Raw genomic sequence first — 23,093 nt, forward strand, 5'->3', positions numbered from 1 at the left:
CGGACTGCCCAAAATAGCATCGTACCCCCTTTTTGCCCAATGAATTTTCACCAGAGCGGTTTGGTCTGTTGCTCAAAGCTATTCCGAAGATGCAAATGAGACGCAATAAAAAAAGGATGGGGGTGCACCACTTGGCAACACCGGGGGGGCATGCGCACAGACAAGGCAGCTGCACCAGTGCACTGCTGACCAAGTACAGTACCACTGTTATCATAAAGAAGCAAAACTTGTGCAGCAACCTCCTGAACAGCCATCCACCATACACCGAGTGCAAAATGGTGCTTTCGCATTTACGCATCGCAACAAGTGCCTATGCGCCCTTTGATTTTGCCCACAGTTGCTCTTTTGATTCTGGCATGGTTTAGGCCTTGTTTGATGAGTGTGCGTGAAAGTTCAGACAAAACTGCGAGGAAAAAGTTGCCGCATAGCAAATAACCTTATACCAGATTGAACAGAGCCTTACCTTATACCAGATTGAACAGAGAGATGAGAATTTAAAATCAAACCTATAAGACACTTGAGCGACTTCAAAATTTTACGCAATGCTTGTTCTTCAAAAGCACGCTTTTTATTTGAAACTGCCGTGATAAATGTGACGAATTGACTGACAGAGAACGAGCCAAAAGCAAACACACACATCAACCATTTTTAGAAAATACAAGCCACTTTTATTTCGTACGCAACATCATCGCTATGTACAGCAGAGTTTGCCTCCAGGCTCAAAATGACTCGCGCCACAATTCATCACAATGAGGGCAACACAAAGAATGAAACGGCTCATTTGGTCAACTGGCAGACCCTGCCGGTCACAACAGAGTACGCCCTCCCTACGCTTCCCTGGCCAACCACAAAGGTGGCAACTGTACAGAGAGGGAAGTAAACTCGCTTGAGACAAAAGCAGGTCGGCACCCTCTGATCGGGGCATGCACATTCACACCAAGCACAAATTGTACAGCATCACTGGGGGCAGCCACTAGAATGCCACACTGACTACGCTGCTGCTTCCAGCGCTCACAAACTCTAAGCGAGACGGGCAGGTGTTGGATTTCGGCACGCTCTCTGCCTTGGGCACCAGGTATTCGGCAGTTAACGCAGCATTGGAAACTAGTATTGCCATGGGGGCTGGGTGTTGGTAACCGCTAACAGTGCTAGAAGCACTCACTTTGGAAAACACATCACCCCCCGTTTAAGATTTGAACGGCTGTGAAACCACGATTTTCTTTTTACAGTTCCCACCCAAGTAACGTTGAAGCAGTTACGTGGGATAAGGTAGTCTTTCATGACCCTTAAATGAGCCCACACTAGCTCAACACCCAGACTCCCTCCAAGGAAACAACCCAGAGGGGGATCTTCAACAGATGAAGTGCATGATGTCCTCTTTGAGGTATTAAAAAGGCGGCAACTGGGAAAGGATGCCATGAATGAGCAAACAATAGTGATGGGGAAAAAAAAAAATACAGAGGATGAAGTGTGAAGAGGAACACGTGCAAAAAACACCGGTCGCACAGTTACTAGTCTGACTTCTCCGCCTTCTTGGACTTCTTCTTCTTCTTGTGCTTGTGTTTGTGCTTCTTGTGTTTTTTGTGCTTCTTTTTGTGCTTCTTGTGCGATGTCGCTTCATCGTCACTTGAATCCGACGATGAACTGCTGCTCTTGTCGTCCGCCGAAGCCACCGCTGCAACCGCGGGGGTGCCCACGGGCTGCACGCCATCCGTGGCCACGGCTGGGACGGGGCTCGCAGCACCAGCCGCAGCAGACGACGCCGCTTCGTCGGCCAGTCGCGACTTCTTGCCGGCCGACACCTCGGTGATTGCAGTGACCGCCCGGCGCTTGACAGTGCCCCTGCCGGGCTGGGACGCCTCAGTGGCGATGCCAGGGCCGGGCTCGTCTTCAATCAGCTCGTCATAGTCCGGCTCAAAGCGCGACTCGTCTTGCGTCGACTCCTTGCGGTGGCGTAGCGACGACTCCGCCGGCACTCTCCTCTCCGACGATTTGGAGGCCACCGGCGGTGCTGCCTGGCTTTCCCCCCCGTGAGCAGCAGTGCTCGACGCACTGCTTGCTGCAGACGGCACCGCGAAGTGCGGGCTCTTGCCCCGGTGGTGGCGGTGAGGCTTGTCCCCCTTGTCGCTGCTCCTGGACCGCTGCTGCGAGGGCTGAGACGCCTGATGCGAGGGCCAGTCGGCCCGACGCGACCGGTGGTGGTCCTCGGGGTCACCGTGGCCTTCCCCTTTGCCCGGCACTCTCGAGGGGTCCGCCCGCCGTTCATGAACCCTCACCCTCTCGGACTCCTCGGATGTGTGGCTGCGCGAGCGGTGGTCATCGGGAGCCTTGCGCCGGCCGCCGTGCGACAGTTCGGCCTCCATCTGCATGCGACGGGCTTCCTCGTATGCCCTCCTGGCCCGCTCCTCATGCACGGCGGCGTAGTACCGCTCATCCTTGTAGCGCCGCCGTTCGTCCACCAGGTGGCCGTCCCGGGTGCTCGACCGGTGGGAGAGCTCCCTGTCTCGGACCCTTCCAAGCCGGGAAGACCGGGAAAAGTCTCGGTCGCCTCTGCTGCTCCCACCGGGGGGCACCACGCGCCTGTGTGCTTCCAGCGCTTTGCGTTCGTCCAGCCTCAACCTGACGTCTTCTGGGGGCAGCCTCCGCTCGTGGTCTCCAGTGCTGCGGTCGTCCGACCTCCCTCCGCTTCGCTCGTCACTGCGGCGACCGCCACTGGTCGACCTGGTGGAGGACTTGCCCCCGTCACCCACCTCGCTGTCTCTGGCTCGACTTTGCTTCTCCACAAACTTTGACCTGTCCAGCTTGACCCTCTTGGTCTGTTGGGCGCTCTCCGAGGAGCTTCCCCGCTGCTCCTTGTCCGATGCCGTCACCGACCGCCTTTCCTTCTCGGACGACGAGGTGATGGTGACCTGCAGCGTGCCATCTAGCCTATCTCGTAGCCTAGGTGGCACTGAAGGGTCCTTCCAGCCCTCGCGAACTTCACGGACAGTAGACTCGGAGGGCTCGTCCGCAGACGGCCCCTGCGCGCTGTGCGGCGGCGTCACCTTGGAGGACGGCTTCTTCTGCTCCGAGGAACTGAGCTGGCCCAGGGCGAGAGCAGCAGCGGTGGCCATGGCTTTCTTGCGAGGCTTGTGCAGCAGGACGTTCTCTGCGCGCTGGAGCACTTCCGAAGAGACCACCGGCTTGGCCTCCTTGGGCTCCTCTGGCGGCTGGGCGTCGTGTGGTGGCGACTCCTCCCCTTCGAGCTCTTCCCGCTCCCACTTGGACAGCTCCGGCACCTCCACCTGCAGCACGTTCTCCTCCACCTGCGGCTCAGCGCTGTCCTTGGGCTCGGGGTTGATCTCCACATCGTCCCAGATGCTCTGCACGTCTCCCGGCGTGGTGGCCTCGTTCTTGGGCTCCTCCGGGGTGGTGCCCTGGAGGGCCTCTTCCCGGTCGTCCCCCAGCAGCTTCCTCTTGGCCAGCTCCAGCTGCTCCTCGATCTTGGAGAGCCGGGCGGCATCGGGGACCCCTTGCTCCAGCTCCGCCGTCAGGAAGGCCACCATTGACTGCTCTCTGCTCAGGTCGGGTGGCGTCAGCAGCAGGGTCTGCTTCAGCAGCCTCGCCTCCCGCAGCTTCTTCTTCTTCTTCTTGCGCTTGAGCGGCTCGTCATCGCCACCCGACGGCTGCGGCTGGCTCGACTCGTCCGACGTCCGAGCGGCCATCTTGGCCGCCATCTTCTTGAGCGCCTCCTCCTGCTTCAGCTTCTTCTTGTGCTTGTGCTTGCGCTCCTTGGCAGCAGCAGCGGCCTCCTGCAGCTGCTGCTCTTCGCCCTCCACCGACTTGGCCGCTTCCTTTGGAGACACCACTTCCAAGGCCTTGGTTTCCGGAGTGCGCGGGGTGGCCTCCGAGGGAGCTGCGGGTGCCTTGGGGTGCTTGGCCACCTTTGCTTCGGGCGGGGCCGCCTCCCGGGCGTCCTTCTTGGACTCCCTCAGCTTGTGGTGGCGCTTGTGCTTGAGCAGCTTGTCCTCCTTGTCCGTGGACCTCTTGCGGGGCTTGACCTCCCCCTTGCCCTCCGTGCCGTGCTCCCTGGAGACCACCAGGGGCGTGGTGATGGCGTCCCCGGCGTGTCTGCGGTGCTCGCGCGACCTCCCTTCCCGACTGCTCTTTGACGGCGGCTCAGAGCCCATGTCTGGTGCCGCAGGCAGGTACTCGCCCCGGGGCCTCTCCCGCCGGCTCCCAGGGTCGCCGTGGTAACCTCTCGGAGGCATTCCAGGAGGCGGTGGGCCATCGTACCGGTCACGTCCGTCACTCCTGTGTGGCGGAGGGGGACCCGGAGGGTACCCCGGAGGGTATCCCCGGTACGCAGGGTTCATGCCGTCACGGTGATGGTGAGGAGCGTAGTAGTGCCCACTCCGGGCATCGAATTCCACCGGCGGCACCATGTGCTCCGAGGGGTGATGCGGGTAGCCAGGGTGGTGGGGGAAGCCACCTGGCGGTCCGCCAAAGAAGCCGCGTCGGTGGGCCCGGAATGACGGTGAGCGGCCACGGTAGCTGTGCGGTGGCGGTCCCAGGTGGTGGGGTGGCAGTGGCGGCAACGGGTGGTGATGGTACGACCTTGGGGAGCGTGGTGTGCGCGAGCGGTGGTAGGGCCGCCCGCTTCCGTGGCTGCTGGTGCTGCCGTGGTAGTGGTGCCGACCGCGCCGCGACCGCCCAGGTGACCGCGAGCGAGACCTGCAGGCAAGGGCAGCACAGCAGGAAAAGGTTGGTCGCGGTTCAAAAACATCTGTCCCAAAGCCACATCGGGTCTCTCCATGGCTTAGACTTGAGAGCGGCATATCAATCAAGTGCAAAGTGAGACACCCTGCCTGAATGCTTGCATTACTTGCACTTCTGCTGCTCCAAGCAGCCCCATTTGTATGAACAGTTGTGGCCGTCACCTGCTCAAGGGGCCAGCTGTACCAAAATGGCAACGCAACGTTTCCCTGCTGCGGCCAGGTTTGGCTTTTCATCTGCCCCAGCACAGCCCCTTGTCTCTCAATGCTAGAGGCCTCCCACGAGGCTAACGTTGAAGCCTGAGGCATACGGGCAACTCTGTGCCTTTATCCCAGGGTAGATCGCTACTGGTATCAGTGAACACAAGGAGCTCCTCATTCTGTTTCGCCTGATAAAATGTTCCTTATGAACACCTCGCTCTCATATCTTGCACCAGTGAGACGATAAGATGCCACTGCTGCTCACATCAAAAGAGGTCATCCAACACCTGTGCAATGCTGCAGTGCTTGACAGTTTGAAGGGACACTGAAGTGAGTTCCTCAAAGTCCTGTTCGTGCTTTCACTGCATACGCTGGGTCAAATATACACATTTTTCATCGTATATCTAAGCGATAAGGCAGTACAGTAAAATCTCGATCATACGGATCTCGCGGGACCGAGAAAAATATTCGTATCATTCGAAATTCGTACGAACCAACCCAGACCAACAAATTGAGCACTACAAAAGTTTTCATTTATTTCTTTTTTTTACTTTTGCGTGAAGAAACCCATGGCGGCCCTTTCTAGACTTTCACCTCCTCAATCGCAGTGCCTAAGTTCACTACAGGAACGTTTTCGCATGCAAATTCATGCACGTCGGCGTTGCGCGCGCGATATTTTCACACCCACGTCAGCGATTCCGTGCCCGTGGCCGCCTGTGCCTAGTGAGCTAACATAGCTCATTCGAGCCTGACGACTTGCGCCAATGGGAAGGCGTGTGATTCAGGGCAGCAATTTCGAAGCGCTCGAGACAGCTGGCTGGCTCCGCCGGATATGTTTAGGCTTAGACCCAAGACATATATTTCATGGGCGCTTTCACTAGTGGCACGGATGTTTTATAGCACCGTTTTCGCCCCCATTATTAGCTCATTTACCACACAAGAAACTTCGTATGTGCATTGAGCACCATTTTAAAGAGCAGTTAGAAGAGGTCGCTCAAGCGCCTGCACCACTTCGTGACCGAAGCCGCCGCCATGTTGCCGCCGGCTGGCCGCGCCCCGCATAGCGTGCCATGCGGATGGTTTCGCGGCGGCGTCAGCACCTGTGGAGTGCACAGCACGTTTTCGCGAGCGGAAAACAACAGCCCAGCCGTTCCTGGACTAAGGGCGACGAAGAGCACAGAGAGAGCCAGTACGTCACCGTTGCTTGCTCACTCGGCAGTTGGGCGCCTCACCAGCTCGTTCGTATTATCCAGCGGGCCGCGCAGGGCCATTCGTAAGAGCCGAAATTTTTCCCATTGCAAATAATGCAATTTCACCGGGACTTGTCAGAAATTCGTATCATCCCGAAATTTGCATCGCTCAGAATCGTATCATCGAGACTCCACCGCATTTATTTTATAACGCCTGAAAGAAGAAAAACTACCACGCACGGTTTGCGGCCGCCGCACCAACTAACCGCAGTGACGCCAGGTAAAGGTGCTACGTGATTGGACGATGTCCAAGATTAGCATTCAAACAAGCTACGGTTTCGGTTCTGTGAAACAGCATGCTTGGCATCCAACGTTAACATTGGATAAGCATTCTCAATAACTCAGTAATTGGCATATCAAACTTCTGCCATGTGTGCTTCAGCTGTAAAATGCGTCAGACGTAGCCTACTGCACGGCTTGGAATCGTAACAATCACTAGCCGAGGCCTACGCAGTGGAGAGAGAGAGAGAGAGAGAAAACTTTTATTTGAGCTTTCTAAAGTGGGAGTGGTTCCCTAGTCCGGGAATCCATCAAGTGAGCAGAGAGCCTTCACTCTGGATGCCAGGAGCTGCTGGACGTCCAGACGGTCGCTGGTCACCAGGTTCTCCCACAGCTCAGGGGTGGGAAGAGGGGATCGGAGAGGTGGAAGTTTGGGATTGCACACACACTGTATTATAACATGAGCTAGAGTTCCGGGTTGTGAACAAAACTGGCATACAGCAGAGTATTGAGTTGGAAATATACGATGCAGGCGAACTGGGTGAGGAAAGGTATTGGTTTGTAGTCTGCGGAGCAGCGATTCTTCTTCCTTGGATAGTGCAGGGTGAGGAGGAGGGAAGTGTTGTCTGTCGGACCGGTAATATTGAGTGATGTCCTGATACGTTACGAGCGGGATTAACGATGTGGTTTCCTCGGAAGCCTGGAGAGAAAGGGCGCAGGCTTGCTGATGAGCAAAGTTGTTGCCCGTCAGGCAGGAATGGCCAGGAGTCCAGATGATATTAACTTTCCGGCTGGGTTGGTGTGGTAAAAGTAGCTTTAAAGTAGAAGGGGCCACTCTCCCGGCTAAGAAGCTTCGGCAGGCAGTTTGGGAATCCGTAATAATGATTGGGTACTTCGTGTGTATGAGGGCTAAGGCTATAGCTAGCTCCTCGGCAACCCAGGTTGATGAGGTCTTGATTGATGCACAGGTAATGAGGGCGCCCTTTGTGGTGACTGCGGCTACTTTGTGTTGACCATTAGGGTAGGTACTAGCATCCGTATAGGCGACATCTGTTCTTTTTCCATAAATATTCTCATGTGCTTGGCTTCGGGCTTGTCGGCGGCCGGGATGGAGGTCAGGGTGCATATTTTTGGGTAAAGGGCGAACCTGGATGTTACTTCTCCAATGGTCAGGGAGGGGCTGACAGACAGTAGATTGCGGGCATGTGATATGAAGGCTGTTTAGGAGGGCTAGCCCTGCAGGTGTTTGTGTTAAACGGAGCCGTTGGCTTGATAGGTGACCTTCAATAAGCTCGGATACCGTATTGTGGAGGCCAAGTTGTAGGAGACGGGCCGTCGAAGTGTTCATAGGTAGATTTAATACTTGCTTAAAAGCTTTCCGGATTAATCGATCAATGCTTTCTGTGTCACTTTTGGTGAGGGTAAGGTAAGGTGTTACATAGGTTACGCAGTGGATGAACGCTCCCCGTGACCCCACAGACGCTCAAATACGATGCGCCTTTCCCCGCCCCCTTTGTAGCTTGCCTGGCTCGCGCCTGTATCGTGGGGGGCGGCCAAGAATGACCTGATTCGGCACTGTGCTCGCAACCAGTCAGAGCTTATGGCAACAGCACGCCAACGAGAACTCACCAACGCGTTGGTGTCAGTCTACACGCGTTGTGCAACCTCGCTCGTGGAGCATGGAGCGTTACAGCACTAAAATGGTGAATTCAGTACAGAAAACATTGCCATAACAACAAATTAACTTCAAAAAAAGAAAAAAGCACTATTGGGTATCTCAACTTGCGACTTGCAAAACAACATACGTTATTGCTCCAGACCCCACAGCCACAAACATGTTCTTTCAGAGACGGAAATACAAGGTATATAATGTACCAACAGTTCCCATTCTTATTTAGTGATAGCATATTAATTAAGTTTGTCTACACTGTGTTACCAAGGCCAACAAGACGCCCACAGTCAGACGAGGGTGAAATGCTTGCACGATGTACGTACCTGTAGCTGCCGCTGCGTGACCGGCGTCCGTGCGGGGGGCTCTTGGAGGTCGGCCGCCGGCGTCCGTCCCCTCCCCCTCCGCCAGCCGGGGGGCTGCGGGGCGAGCGTGACCGGTGGTGGCGGGGCGGGGGCGAGCGTGACCGGGAGTAGGACCGTGACCGTGACCGGGGCGAGTAGGACCTGGAGCGGGGTGAGTAGGAGCGGGAGCTGCCGCTGTACCGTGAGCGGGGTGAGTAGGAGCGAGAGGCGGCGCTGCTGCGGCCCCCGCGCGACTTGGAGCGCGACCGGCTGTACGATGATGACCGGGACCGGGGCGAGCGCGACTTGGAGCGCGACTTGGAGCGGCCGCGCCGGTCCCGCCGCTCGCGGTGCCGGTTGCGGTGCAGGTCGCGCAGGTGCTTCTCAAACTCCTCCAGGGGGTCCCCGCCTCCACCACCCGAACGGCGACTACGGCTGCGGGGGAGGGAAGGGAGGGCAGAGGGATCAGCAACACCCACAGAGACCCACACAGCACTGCACTGCACGCTTGGTGGAGAGGGAAACGCAAGAGAGGGCGTTTCTGGGACTGCAGGACAGGGAGTGCAGTCAAAAGGGAAAGGCCTTGCCACATGCGCATCCCAGCCCGGCATCGCAAAGCGTGCACCCACCTCCTCCTGCCATGGTACTCGTCGGCCGGTCCAAACGGCTTGGCCGGCGGAATGTAGCCCGCGCCCGACTGCATCGGAAAGTGTGGCGGAACCACACTCATCCCCGGCATGCCTGCAAGACAAAGAGGGGCTGGCTGCAGTGTCATCCACATCGACCCACCACACCTGGCTGTCATCTGAACAAACTGCTTGCTGTGACTTCACTAAAGTAGGGACGCAGCTTTCAACCTAAAATCACCAAAACATTGTTCTTCAACAGTGAAGCCGTTGGGAAATTTGTTTGCGTATGGTCATCCCTCTCCCATGAATCTCCAATTATCCCGGTCCTGTGCTTGCTGCGACCAATTTATCCCCGCAAATTTCTTGATGTCATCTGCCCATCTAACTTTCTGCCGCCCCCTGCCCTGCCATGCTAAATGTGTAAGGTAGCTGAAGGGGGAAAAAAAAAAAACTAATCTGGAAGCACTCAAAACTGGCCATTTTTTTGCAGTCCCAAAAAAGTTAAGCAGGCAGACTCGTCTTAGCTATTTTTTTTAGTTACTAACAATTTTCATGAAACTACACAGTATTATGGTATTTTGTGCTGATTTCAAATCTTCAATAAGATTTTTTGCAAGTTGATTATTTTCTTGGATAAGATAATTAATGATGCATTGACATTATTTTGGGTCACAATTCCAAAATAATCCCGCCATACAGAATGGCAATTACCCAGTGGCTAGGCAGAATACCACATTGGAAGAACTTTTTTGATTTAGCTATTTTTGGTTATTTTACAACACACTGAACTTCATCCTTCCGCACTCTGCCAGAAATGGCTCACGGGTGGTTCATTGTAAAAAAAACTGTGCAGAAAAACACACGCACGCGCGCGCATGCACGCACGCACACGCACAGCAGAAGAAGAAACGTACGATACAGGCGCAGGCTATCAACTATTGAAATCGAACAGAACAGAGCGTGGAAAACCACAAAACCAATTAATCAGTAACCCACTCGCGAAAAGACTACAAACGTGAATGTTCACCACTCTCTCCACAGACCATCACAGCGTGTCCGACCGAGTAACGAGTAAACAAGGAGCGAGCACCAACTCTCTCAGTTTGTCCATCTAAGTCGCAGCCGGTGTCAACTGAACACAATAGTAATTTTCCAATTTGTTTCTAACGTTGTATTCTCCACTCATTTGATTGCCAGAAGCAAAAAAAGTTGTACCAGCTCTGGGTGCCGAGATACCCCAGGGCAAAATGCTAGCATAGCATTGCAAGAAAAGTGCTGGTTCACCATCGAATTCTGTGCGAACTGAGCTGTAGAGCACACCACTTTAAAATGCTGTTTACAATGAAATATGGTGCCTTTTGACGAGGAAATTTGCAGACTGACAGAAAAATGGCCGTGGGTGCCGAAAATTCCATTTTTAAGAAAACAATTCTGTGACCATTTTTCAGCCCCAAAGACCCACATGCCCCCTTAAATGAACTTGATTAAAAAATGTCTCAAAAGCAGCTATAGTAGCGTGCTGAAATGGTGTAAATGAAGTTTGGTCTTAAGCTTCTACTGGGAACACGATTAGCGAGTTGTCGAAGAAAATATGCCCGACTTATTCTTGACATGACACCACCTCTTATTTTATTTCCCTCTATTTTTCTCCTCCCTAATAATCCGTAGAGCCTGACAGTATTAGCTAGTTTAAACTTGAGTTTTCAAAGATCTCTGAGAGATGCACTGACACTGCGTGTGTGGAACCTGTTTTCATAAGCCGTGTCTTCTACCCTGCTGTAAAGTCTAAAGACCTATATAAGACGAAACCTTGGAGTGATTTAAAAGGGGAGGCTACCCTTGAAGACCAAAGACCAAGTTTTTTGTTCCTTCAGATAACTGAATGAAATTTTCAGGGTACTTTTATAGCACCAACATTAGAAAAAGTGCAAAGTTTCATTGAGCTACGGAGGTTATTTCTCTAGGTATGAGCGTATGGGTTTGTATGAGTTTCTTATTCCAGTCCTGGAGAATGAACCAAGCGCGCTGTGACTATGAAATTCCTTATGATGATTCCTGAATATGTACCTCAGGGCAAGACAGAGCCCTTTTTCTAAATTTTTGACCAGAAAAATTTTAGCACAGCACTAAAATTAGTGTTGCTGATCAAACATGCAAACTTGATTTTGTTTTGATTTTTTACAAAATCAAGAGACGAAAATTTTGAAAAACCCAGCTTGTCTTGCCCTCAGAAATTTAATAAGGAACAGAATAAAGCAAACGGGATGCGAATCTGACAAGCAGTTCTTGAGGTATCACTGGGATAAGTGGTCACAAGGGGGAAAAAGTTCATCTTGAGAAAACGGCCTTCAAAGTTTGTGTGCACATTTCCAGTTCTAAAAGGACCCCACACGTGTCTGTGCGCACTATCTTCCTCCTCTGCCACTTTTCCGTCTTCTCCTGCTTTTGTTTGCTGGCCTTGTTCTTGCGCAGGGCGTCTTTTCCAGCAGCTCTCCGGTGGGCTAGATGGCCTGGTGTGAGCCCCAGAGACGCAATTATTTCTCGAGTGGCCCTGTAGCAGCCCGCATTGTACCTCAGCACGCTTCATGCAGTGCTGTTTCAACAGCAATCAACGAAGCATGCTGCTCCTTGGGCCTCAGGGACCACAGGACTATTTGCATTTGCACTAAGCAAAACTTCCCACCTTCACCCATAGTGATGGCAGGTGCAGGGTCGGGCTCTATGGCTTGGAACTTCCTCTGGGTCGCCGGCATAGCACCAAGTTTGTTTTGCACAACAGCATGTTGTCTGTTTGCTGCCTCGACTTCCTCGTGTGTCAGGAAATGTGTCTCCCAAGTGAACTGTACGCGACACGCTCCCGCTTGTCGAAGTTGATGCGAGACCAGAAATGGAGGCCGCGTTCGCCGAGGTTGATGCACTCGAGACGTCGGATACACTCGCAGCATCGAAGTCTTGCACAGATAGGGCAGGAGATACGTTGCTGGAAGCGCCGACACTGTCATTAGCGATGCTGTGTGTCCCCTTCTTCTTGGCCACGCGAACAAGCTTCATGGAACGCTTCCGCGCACTTAACGCATGTAGCATCCTGAACTTCACTCCACGCATCGTGTCCGATCATGTACACGATCTGGCAGGCCACTCCGAACTATTGAAGTGCGCTAGCGATCATAAGGATGGCAAAAAACTAAGGAGAATGAGCGGACAAGCAAACGAAAAGGTGGTAAATAGTGAGGCATAACAAAGAAGGAGTGGCGAAAAGCAGACAATGGCGCGGGAAATCTGGTGGACGCGGGTGATGTGGGTCGCCGGCTAAGAAGAAGCGTGTCATCATGTGCAGCAGCCAATAGCATTTGCGCGTCAGCTTGCTTGCCCGAGCAGCGCGCGCAAGGTCCAATCGTAGCTTCGCACACAGGATGTGGGAAACTCGAAAGCGCTGCAAGTCCCCCAATTACAAGCGAACCACATCTTGGCCGCTAGCACTAATGGCAGGAAAAGAAAGCACCAGAACCCACGAACAAAACAAGATTAAAATGGCGGCTCTACGGAAAGCGGCATGGGAGCTGCAATCGTGCGAAGGTGGGGTCCGTTTTGCATTTGCCTTCCCCTCGGGAGATGCCGCGGCTGGTTATATATTAGTTTTTGACATTTTTATGATGAATTAGAAGCAGATAATTTCAGAAAAGGTAGTTTGTAACATATACAACCCAAATACATGGTTTTCCAAAAATCGCTTATTTCGCGATTTTTCGGTGTTCAAATGCCGTGTCCCCCTAGGAAAAAGGAAAGAGTGGGGCCAATGCATCCTGCCATCTGGGCTATGCCGTACGGCCACATCCCTGCTTCGTTAGTTGCTAGGCCAAATGCTTCCACCAGAGTCGCACTTGCGCGCCCAACCCAGTTACCACAATGACTCTCCAGTTGCCCTTCAACACTGTTCCACAAAAGGGTTGGACAGCAGTTGGCGCAACAAAAGTGCAGCCACGGCAATGCCCCAAGCAGAGAGCCTGGTGGCCAGCGTACCTGGGGGCGGGGCCTGTCCCGGGAATGGGGGCGGGGGCATGCTGGGCGGGGCCGCCAGGTGGTGCCCCTGCGGGGGAGGCGGCATGTGCAGGGGGGGAGGGGGGTAGCTGCCACCCCCGCCTGCCGCCAGGGTGGCCGCACCGCTGTACGGGGGGTAGCCGCCCGACCGGTAGTCGCCACCGCCCGACCGCAGGCTGCGGGAGAAAGATACAGGGGCCACGTTCAGCAGTGGCCACCACAGTGGGTGCTCCACAAGGTCCACACAGGGGAGCCACTTGGAAAATGAAAGTCTGTATACTCACACTGCTCGCTGGCTCGCACTGACTGAGGTGCGCCCACCAACTAGAGGGCGCACAAACTTTACCGCGCAGGGCCCTCCACCTAGCAGTGTGTTCGGCCCACCAGGCACTACCTCACACTGCTGGTAGCAATCGCAAAATGACAGTGCTCCACCAGGCGCACACCCCAACACTAAGCAGCCGGTAGAGCTAAGCTGGGCCACACAACTGTGCTCAACATCCACCTGCCCCGGTGCCCAAAAACTCGCTGTTCCACTTTCTTGCTACACTACAACAGGGCCGCAGTGGGCCCTTTATGCTTGTGCCCATTATGACAACCCCTGATCACGAATCTGGCTGTGCGGCCCTTCAGCAGTGCCCCGAGAGATGGCAGCACTGATCCGCGCGTTTGCATAGTGCTAGCTGGTGTCCGCAAATGCGGGTCCACAGGACAAGAGACAATGAGATCAAAGGTCTGATCTAAGACAAATCAGCAGAACACAACCAAGAGAGCGGCCATCTCAGGTGGGGACTGTTTGTGCTGCCTGCTATCAGTGCCTGCTGTACCGATCATGACCGGATGGCGTGATTAGCGAGCCCCATCGAGCTTCGTGCTTGCATGTTCTGGGAGATCCCAAATCAACAGCTCTGCTTCGGCACTGCCGTCTACCGTGTTCTCGTACCAGCAAACTTCACTGGGCTGCTGTGGATGTGGCGACCCAGGCGGTTGACGCGCCAAGAGCTGGCGCAGCGGCCTACACTGGTGAGCCGGCTAGGCTGCCACCCAAACCCCCCCCCCCCATGCTCTAAACGCCCTGTACAACGTGCACGCACCCAGTTCGGGTCTCGTAGAACCCGCCTTTCCTAACCCTGCCAGAGCTCCTGAAGAGGCGGGCACCCGAGAAAGCCTCCCAATGAAACACGCATCCCACAGGCCAATCCTTACCCTCCGGGCCCGTAGTCTCCGTGGCGTGACCGGTGGTGACCGTAGTCCCCGTGTCGGCTGGACCGGTGCAGGGAGCCTGGCCAGCACCAGAGGAGAGAGGGAAGAACACATGAACAGGCTTCCACAGGCAGCCACGCTGCAAGCACAAAACGGGACGCCCTCCCAAAGAAACTTGCTTTCAAGCCGTCACTGTTGCAAAACAACAGCATCCAACACAACCCGGTTATGCTAGCAAATGGCACCGCCCTTTCACAAAACCCTGTCTGCGAGGGAAACGAAGCGTTCTTGAGTCATAGCAGCACACAGCGACCGGTTTAGTTGGAAAAGGGCCACTCAAGGACAGTTCATGGCATGCTTTCCTTTTTATTATACTAATCTGGAGTGGACAATTGCAAAAATTTAGAAATGAGCATGCAGCGACACTCCTATGCAAAGCCCGACAGCTAACTGCCACACAACACAGGGTATGGTGCTAGCTTGCACTTTGAAAGCCAGCCAAACTTCAGAAGAAAATAGGTGCACTTTGTTAGTTTTATGATTACTTGGGCAGCTACAAAGAGCTCGCTTATCGCAATATTACAGCCACACTTGTAAGCAAAGTAGGTCTGTGCAAATGTTCAATTGCTGTGCATACAACTAGGCATTCTTTGAATTTCATCCATGAGAGAAACTTAAAGGGACCCTGCAACACTCTTTGAGCAGTGCAAGTAAACCTGCGCGACGTTTAGATCACACAACCAGGAATACCTAAGCCAAATATTACACGTGCACGTGAAGCAGTGAGCGCACAAATCGCTTTGAAAGACGTAGAAAAACCAACCGCGCTCTCTTCAGTTCTCCTCATTATGCACCCCTGGCATGGCCTAAGCGACGTCACTGAGGCCATGGCTGTCCGATCGGCTGTCACTCGTCAACTTCGCGGCTAATTTCTCCCATTTCCGCTGTCGTCAGCGCTGTGTACGAGCCTCTTCTATGCCTGAACCTGTTTGTTTTGAGCGCATGCGTAGTTTGAGTGATGAGCTCAATACTTTCCTTTCAACAGGAACACTCGACAACAAACGTTTATTGCTTCAAAAACGCCCTACCCGCCCGAGCGCGCCTGCTTTTTTGTGGCACTGGACCAAACTAGGCCCCTCCATGTTGCGGAGAGAACTCCCCGGCCTGTGATATATCGAAGGCCGCCGAAGGGAACACTGCGAGCCGCCCCCCTCTCCGGGAGAGAGCGCGCAGCTTTCGTCGCGTTGGCCGCGGTCGAGTTGAGACGGAACGATTATGCGCGATTTCTCATCGCGCGTAGTTTCGGTGATAGCGAACAGAGCTTCATAATTCTTGCGGGAGGATGTTGCTGGGACAATAGACTTTACCCCAAAATACATTTCTAGTACTCGATGATAAGTGTTGCAGGGTCCCTTTCAGTGCAAACTAACACAGGGACGAGAAAGGGAAATGACACCAGCACTGGTGTTGTGTCCCTTTCTCATCCCTGTGTTAGTTTGCGCTTAAGGGGGCACACGGGTCTTTGGGACCGAAAAAGTGCCAAAAAATGCACTTTTCATAAGCATCATTTTTGAAATGTTCAGGTCTTTTTCTCCCGGTTTGCGAAGTTTTTCCTCCGAAAAGTCGGAGGAAAACAGTAACAGCAACTTATAAAAGCCCTACAAGGCCGATTCTTCGAGATTCCGACGCCAAAATAACTATTTTTCTATAATTCCTCACTGCTGCGCAACGAGCGGTATCACAGCGATCTCGGTCTCGTTTGAAAGAGCGAACTTCGGTCTTCAATTTCCCGCCACTGCGGTTCCTGCCCGCTCAGTCGTAGAGTGGGAAACACGCGCCAAAAAAAGCAAAAATGCGCGTTCCTATTCGCCAGCGAGCGCACGTGACTAGACAGCGCGATGCGATTGGCCGAAGGCGGCGTCTGTCGTCTGCTCCATGCCGTTGTCGGCACAATCAGGCGCCATATTGCTCGGGCTCTGACTACGACGTTTGCGATGTGGAAGGCCGGAAGAAAATCTCGCACGAAGAACCCGTATGGCAAAAAGAGAAAGAAATTCAACCTCGAGAATCTCAGAGGCCGCTCCACACCAGCGAGGAGCGATGAAGGAGATAGCGACCGACCTTCCATGGTTGGCGACGACGCGCTTGTCAACGTAGGCCTAGCGCCTCCGCCGACCGCTCATAACGCCTCCGGCAGCGGCCGCATCCGTCTCGATACAGCAATGTTGCACCCGTTACAAGTGGCAGAGGTGCGTCAAAACGCGGAAAACAAGCTGCACGAGCTTTCTTCAACTGGAGCTACACAACGGAAGTGCAGCCTGTTGGGCGACCCTGACAACGCAACGCCGCAGCCACGCCGCTGGACGAAACAAGGTTCGTGATCGTCAGTTTGACCCAGCTGAACGAACTGATGCGCGCAGTGAAATGCAAGTTGTGCTCCGGTGATGTGGAAATCGGCAAGGAGGACAGGGAGTACGGCCTCGCCGTAAAGCTAGTGCTCAAGTGCGCGAACTGCGGCGACGTGTCGACGGCGTGGAGCTCGCCGCGCGTTGACGGCGAGAGCAAGGCGAAGCCGTTTGCCATCAATGTTTTGGGCGCGCGCGCCATGCAGTCGACTGGAAAGCAGCAAACGGCGTTCAACGACGTGTTTTCGTCGATGAACATTTCTTCGCGCGGCCTGCACAACAAAACGTGGCAGAGCTACGTGAAGACTAAACTGACGCCCGCAGCTGTTCGCGCATCGCAGAAGGTGACTGCAGATTGCGCACGATCAGTTCGGCAACTGTACGCTGAGCTCGACCTTGCAAACCCAGGCAACATCGCCGTGTCGTACGACGGCTCCTGGATGACGAGGGGACACTCGTCGCACATCGGAGTCGGCACGGTCATCGAGTTATTCACGGGGCTCGTGCTCGATTATGTCGTGCTCTCCAATTTTTGCGCCGGCTGCGAACGGGCGCCCAAAGAGAGTGACCCTGCCTACGAAGAGTGGAAGGCGAAGCACCTCTGCCAGAGAAAACCACCAAAAAAGCTGGGGAAATGGAAGTGGAGGCTGCCCTCATTCTCTTTCAGAGGTCGTGGGAGCGTCATAAGCTCAGGTACACCACAGTGGTTTCGGATGGTGACTGCCACACCTACCTCGCTTTGAGGGATGCAGATGTTTATGGTTTCATTAAGATTCTCAAAGAGGAGTGCGTGAACCACGTGCAGAAGAGAATGGGCACTCAACTGCACAACCTCCCAAAGCAGAGGCCAGCTGGCTCAGAGAGCCTCAGTGGTAGGGGGCGGCTGACTGGCGACCTGATCAACAAGCTGACGTCCTACTATGGCTGGGCTATCAAGTCCCACAAAGGGGACGTGCCAGCCATGCACAAGGCTGTGATGGCCACGTACTATCACGTGACATCCAATGATGCAGTGTCGAACCACAGCCTCTGCCCCACTGGTCCTGACTCGTGGTGCCGCCATAACGCTGCCAAGGCCAAAGGGGAGCCGCCCCCAAGCACCGCTACAACCTGCCCCCCCACGTCTGCGAGGCCTTGCTTCCTGTGTATGAACGGCTGGCGGACCACAAGCTGCTTGAGCGGTGCCAGCGCGGCAAGACGCAAAACAGCAATGAGAGTCTTCACTCAGTGATATGGTCGCTGGCTCCCAAGGAGCGCCACGCATCGCTTCACAGTGTGGAAGCTGCGGTCGCAGAGGCTGTGATGCGATTCAATGCCGGAAGCCAGTTGGCATCATCAAAGATCCTGCAGGAGCTCAACATGACCGTTGGCGCACTAAGCAGCACACGCATGGCCGAAAAGGACCGCTGGCGAACCAAGGACTCTTCCCGCAGGCGGACATCCGCAGAAAATGTGCAGCGGACCCTCAAGAAGAGGCACCTGGGTGGTGCCAGCAGTCAAGATGACTATGCTGCGGGGGCCTACTAGTTGTTTCGTGCAAAAAAAGTACTCCACCTTCTACTGTTTGCATTAAACATAGCACCACTACGTTTTTTGACATTTTCTCAAAATGCATATTTTTGACGTATAGGAACTTCTCGAGAGGCATACCTCAGCATGTAGTGCAGCTAGAATGATAATTTTTCTTTCAGCAGGAAGCTGAATGTTTAAACCATGTGGTATGGGAAGCAAATTTTGCATTTTGTGTTTCAGTAATTGTTTAATTAGCATTATTTTTAATTGGTTAGCAGCAGTACTTCGAACCTAAAAGTAAGAATTGATGGAAACTTGTATGTGATTGTAAAACAAAAAAACTGCTTCCCATACAACCTTCTACACAACTTCTAGTATCTATTCATGCCTTGCTTGTAATTTTTTATTGATTAGTTTTTTTTCCATTGTTCTCAAGAACAATCAAGAAAGATTTCTAATTATCTCGAAAACTAAATGTGTTACATCAAAACTAATTGGATATTTGAAATCAGCTAAAAAATCTGAACAAGCCCATAAAGTTTCATGAAAATTGGTTGGAAAACAAAAAAAAAGTTTCAAAGACCAGTGTGCCCCCTTAACTCTTTCGCTACCGCAGAAAATTGACCAATTTTGGGGGGTCCAAGAAAACATTTTTTTTTCTGCTAAAAACTTATTTAGGCACTAATTGCAGGAGCACAAAATGCAGATTATTTAACGGCCTTTCCAATAACACCAGTTTTTTAAAGGTTTTCATATATCATAGTTGTGAAAAAAAATATCAAAATCAAAAGTTTCGTCAAGTTGTCGAAAAAAATGATAAAAAAGGAGTTGTGTATATCAAACCACCGGTAGTAGAAAAAAATTAGAATATACATTTTGCAGGGAAACATTTCAAAAACACACCTTAAAAAAAATGTCGACTTGCGCGGAACAGTTTTTCAGATATAAAAAAAAAATGTTAGCACGCACGGTGCTCGTGTCATGCGGTGAAGCCCAACCTCTAATTCAAACTGTGCAATTTTGGGTGGTTCCTTGGAATAAATCTGGCGGTTTGACGTTATCAGAGGCACCAATTTGCCCCCACATAACGTAAAAACATCTTGTCAATGGCTGACTTTGCATTTACAGCGAGCACAATATTTGGGACAAGCACGCGATGCAGAAAAAAACATGCATGAAGTTGAAAACGGAACGCCGTGGCTGATGTTTGTTGTCGTTCACGGTCAGTTATCTCTCAAAACATAAAGCTGAGCTTTATTATCATCTTCTTACTCGCAATTGTAGCCTTGCTCGCAAAAATGAGGTACGATGAGCTTGAATCGTCCCCTGCGATCTTTGGCCGAGTAGCGGTCGCGCGCTAAAAAAGATCAGCACAACGAGCCTCCTCTATTGCAGCGCCACCTAACATTTTTCAAATGAAACAGTACAAAAACTTATCAGAGACTCCGTCCGAATAGACAGTTCAACTAAGCAGCAACATTAGACACCCGGATATACCCTCGCATGAAAACGAAACTGGAAGGCGAACAGCTGGCAGTGTAAGGCCGGTTTGAAGCGCTGTCCTCGGCGGAACAGATATCTGGCGACTGGGTGTGACCTTTTGACTTGCATCTGAAGTTCTTATCGCAGAAATCGGGTTAGGGTGGGGGGAAATGAGGAGCGGCGTGCTTTGTTCGAGGATCAGTCGCGGACGCTTCAGGCGCCATGGCAGTTAGCCTTGAAGTTGGGTAACTGCGTAGTTGCGCTAAATATGAATTTCGCGATGCAGAAACGAAACCGAAACTGTTGTAAACTGTTTGGGAATGGTCCTGGGGTAAGTAGAACTACCAGAGTACTTAGGACAACTTGCGCAAAGGCAATAAAACTGCCTAAAATCATAAAGTAGCTTTGCAACCAGGCACTGCTTGACATTTTCAGCCGATTTCTGGGATTATTACTGTCAGAGCGTGAACCTGACGATTGAAAATCGTTTGCTAGTTCCCCATTCACGCCCTGATAGCAAAAAGCAAGCGCTGGTGCAGAGTAATTACGAGTTGCACGCATTCTTCGTTGGTAGCCTTGAGGCGCGATGACCACGCCCCTTTTCCACAACCAGGTGATTCAAAAGCGTGTCAAAAATCACGTTTCCGTTGCAAAAATTAAAACAAAACTGATTTTGAAAGGCGATTTTCTGATCTAACTCCGAACAGCTTTACTTGTTCGAGAAACGCCTGGAACGCTATGAAAAGGCGCTCCCAAAAGTATCGATCAAATTGATCGATTTTGATAGGCGCGGTAGCGAAAGAGTTAAGTTTCTCTCAGGTATGTTCGCCAACTAGGTCGTCTCTCCATTTTGCTTGAATTTCATACTTTAGCATACTCCACTGTAATACAGGATGTTTGGCCAAAGCGTGGTAACTGCTTCTGTGAGCATGCCAAGTATTTCCAGAGGGGTCGTATGTGAGGCCGTGCAGAGTGGTAATAACCATTTGCATGGTTGCGTCTTTCCTTATGAGGGTGTTTTCTTTTGTTTTTCTATTTTTTAAATTCCATTCAGCCCCTGTGTTCCATCAGCTTGTCCAGCAGCTGAAGCAAGTGCAACAAGACTTTGACTCAATTCAGAACGCGTGTTGGCTGTCCAGTAGTTTTATTTGCCATACGAAGTAAAAAAAAATAGTCAAATGTGGCCCTTACTATTCAAACCTAAAACCACCTCTGCTAAGCCATACCCCACCCCCCCCCATTTTGTTTTTTTCCAATTCTTAGGGGATGAATAGTACCGTATTTATTCGATTATAAGGCGGTCACTAATATAAGGCGAGGGTGCAGTTTGGAGAGTAAGAAGAAACTGCCGTAAAATATACTGAGCTTCGAATATAAGGCGGGGTATGACTTTGAGAATACAAATTTTGGGAAAAAACCTGGCCTTATATTCAAATAAATACGGTAAATATCCGGGTTTTTTTTTTCTTGACCCATCGCAGTTGATGCCATGCAAAGAAATTTCAATTTTTTTAATGCCACTGCATTTCGTCTTGAAGACACCCACAAATTACAAACCAGCAACTTGCAGCTTCCACCAGATGGCCACACGCACACAGACAGACAAACCCAAAGCACGAATGCACAAGCAAAGTTTCAAACCACAGGGAAAAAAAAAAGCATGCGAAGCCATTTACAGTAAATCGCCCGTCGGATTAACGGCAGACACCTTGAATACAAGCAGCCCGGACGGTAGAAGCGGCCTGGTCATTAAGTTAGGAGTGGAGGAGAAAAGAGAAACGAGAAAAAAAAAAGAGAAAAACACGCATCATCACCACTCCCGCAGCAGTTTACTCTGGGCTTTTGTAAATGCACGAGCACAATTTGGCCAAACATTTCCATCTGTACATCAACGCTGCCTGTGAACACAGCCTGTCGCGTCAGCCGCTTGTCCAATGGGAGCACGGTGGACAGCCGCAACATGTACGCCAACAGCAAACAAGGGATCAGTGGAGAAACTAGGCGTCCTAGGAGCCCTGAACAAGGACACGCAGGACAACCACCTGTGCTGGACAATTCCTGCAAGTCGTTTCGTATAGTTTCAACAGGCAGGCCGCACACGGAAATGCTAGCGGGCGGAGAAGGGCAGGAGCGAGCGACACGAATGAGGCCGTGTGGCCGCTATCAACTGACGCGATAGGCCCTGTTATTGCATAGGCGGCCTAGCCCACACATGTACTAGAGTGCATGCACGAGGGCACAAATGCAAGCCCTGCCCCGTGCGCAGGTGAACCCGGCGGGTATTTTTTTCCAAGCTCGAGCTGGGCATCAAGTCCGAATTCTAGGCACAGCTGAGCACTCCTTGTGGTGCAGCGAGTGTGACAGAGTTGGTGTGGAATTGTGGAAGGGATGTGCCGCGACTGTTGCGAGCGCTGCCATGTTTCACAGCTGCTGCTAATGCAGAGAAGTCCACTGCCGCTTAAAATAGAACACGTGTCACGTGGGAGGAGGCAGCAGGCTCATTCTGCGCACGGCCATGACACGGTGCCTGCGGTGGTGCCCTGCGGCACACATGCGCCCCCTCATTATTGTCATCTTCCCTCTGCGATGTTTTTTGGCTCTTTCGGCTACTACGGCCGAGAGGCTTGGCCAATCGGCCCTGTCGGCCCCACATATGCGCCATCTGTGGGAATGTGCTTTGCCACTTGCCTAATTGCCCATGCCCAAGTTTCTCCTTCAATTCCGAATACATGTCAGAAACACAAGTGTCACAACTGGAGGTGACAGCCCTCTCGCTATGTTCACCTTTACTCAACTAGAATGATCGGACTGTGCTGGACCAGTGGTTCCGTGGCTGTTTTGCATCCTGCATGCCACCCAGTGCAAAATTTACCCAATTTTCTTTTCCACTTGGTCAGCTACTTTCTCCGTGGGGCCTTCCCTGAAAAAATGCGGCTTCATCACGAGCATTTACTGACCGATTCTTTTCTGTCCCTAGATCGGTTGGCCATTCAGTATGCTGCAGATGCCAGATTTTAGACAAAATTTACTTGTTCACTGCACCTTTTGCGTTAGAGAGTGTGGCCGTGCCATCCTCACCTCTTCCGGGCGGCCCCCTGGGAGGCTCCAACGGTGCGTCACGACCTCCACGCCCCGGGATCTGCACCGTTGAAGAAAAAAGAGGCAGTCCATCCCTCACTCGTTACAACCATCCCTCACTACAACCACATTCATTCCCATCTTAAGTAAATAGTTGTTTCGCAAACATCAGAGGGCAGCTATTTAGAACTCACAACACTGCACTGCGGCGACCTGACAGAACTGGTGAAACGATGCACAAAACCCTAGGGCCACCTCGACGTCCAGACCAAAGGTGGCTCTTTTGAGTTGCCACGTCTCGAATACAGT

General features: G+C 52.4%; 1 protein-coding gene across 2 annotated transcripts in view; it reads right to left on the reverse strand.

Moving 5' to 3' along the window:
• Positions 1-643: 643 nt before the first annotated feature.
• Positions 644-23,093, reverse strand: part of Snama (something that sticks like glue) — a 71,615-nt gene continuing 49,165 nt past the window's right edge. For both annotated transcript variants that reach the window (XM_077669816.1, XM_077669815.1), the window contains exons 12-17: positions 22,785-22,845; positions 14,311-14,386; positions 13,087-13,280; positions 9,067-9,178; positions 8,420-8,872; positions 644-4,713 (exon numbers count right to left, since the gene is read on the reverse strand). In XM_077669816.1, coding sequence (XP_077525942.1) covers positions 1,512-4,713; positions 8,420-8,872; positions 9,067-9,178; positions 13,087-13,280; positions 14,311-14,386; positions 22,785-22,845 — 4,098 coding nt within the window. In that variant the 3' untranslated portion in view covers positions 644-1,511. The remainder of the gene's footprint in view (positions 4,714-8,419; positions 8,873-9,066; positions 9,179-13,086; positions 13,281-14,310; positions 14,387-22,784; positions 22,846-23,093) is intronic.

The sequence above is a fragment of the Haemaphysalis longicornis genome, unplaced genomic scaffold, assembly GCF_048455015.1.
Source record: "Haemaphysalis longicornis isolate Haplotype H1 unplaced genomic scaffold, Haemaphysalis longicornis Haplotype H1 scaffold_5, whole genome shotgun sequence".
Taxonomy (NCBI): domain Eukaryota; kingdom Metazoa; phylum Arthropoda; class Arachnida; order Ixodida; family Ixodidae; genus Haemaphysalis; species Haemaphysalis longicornis.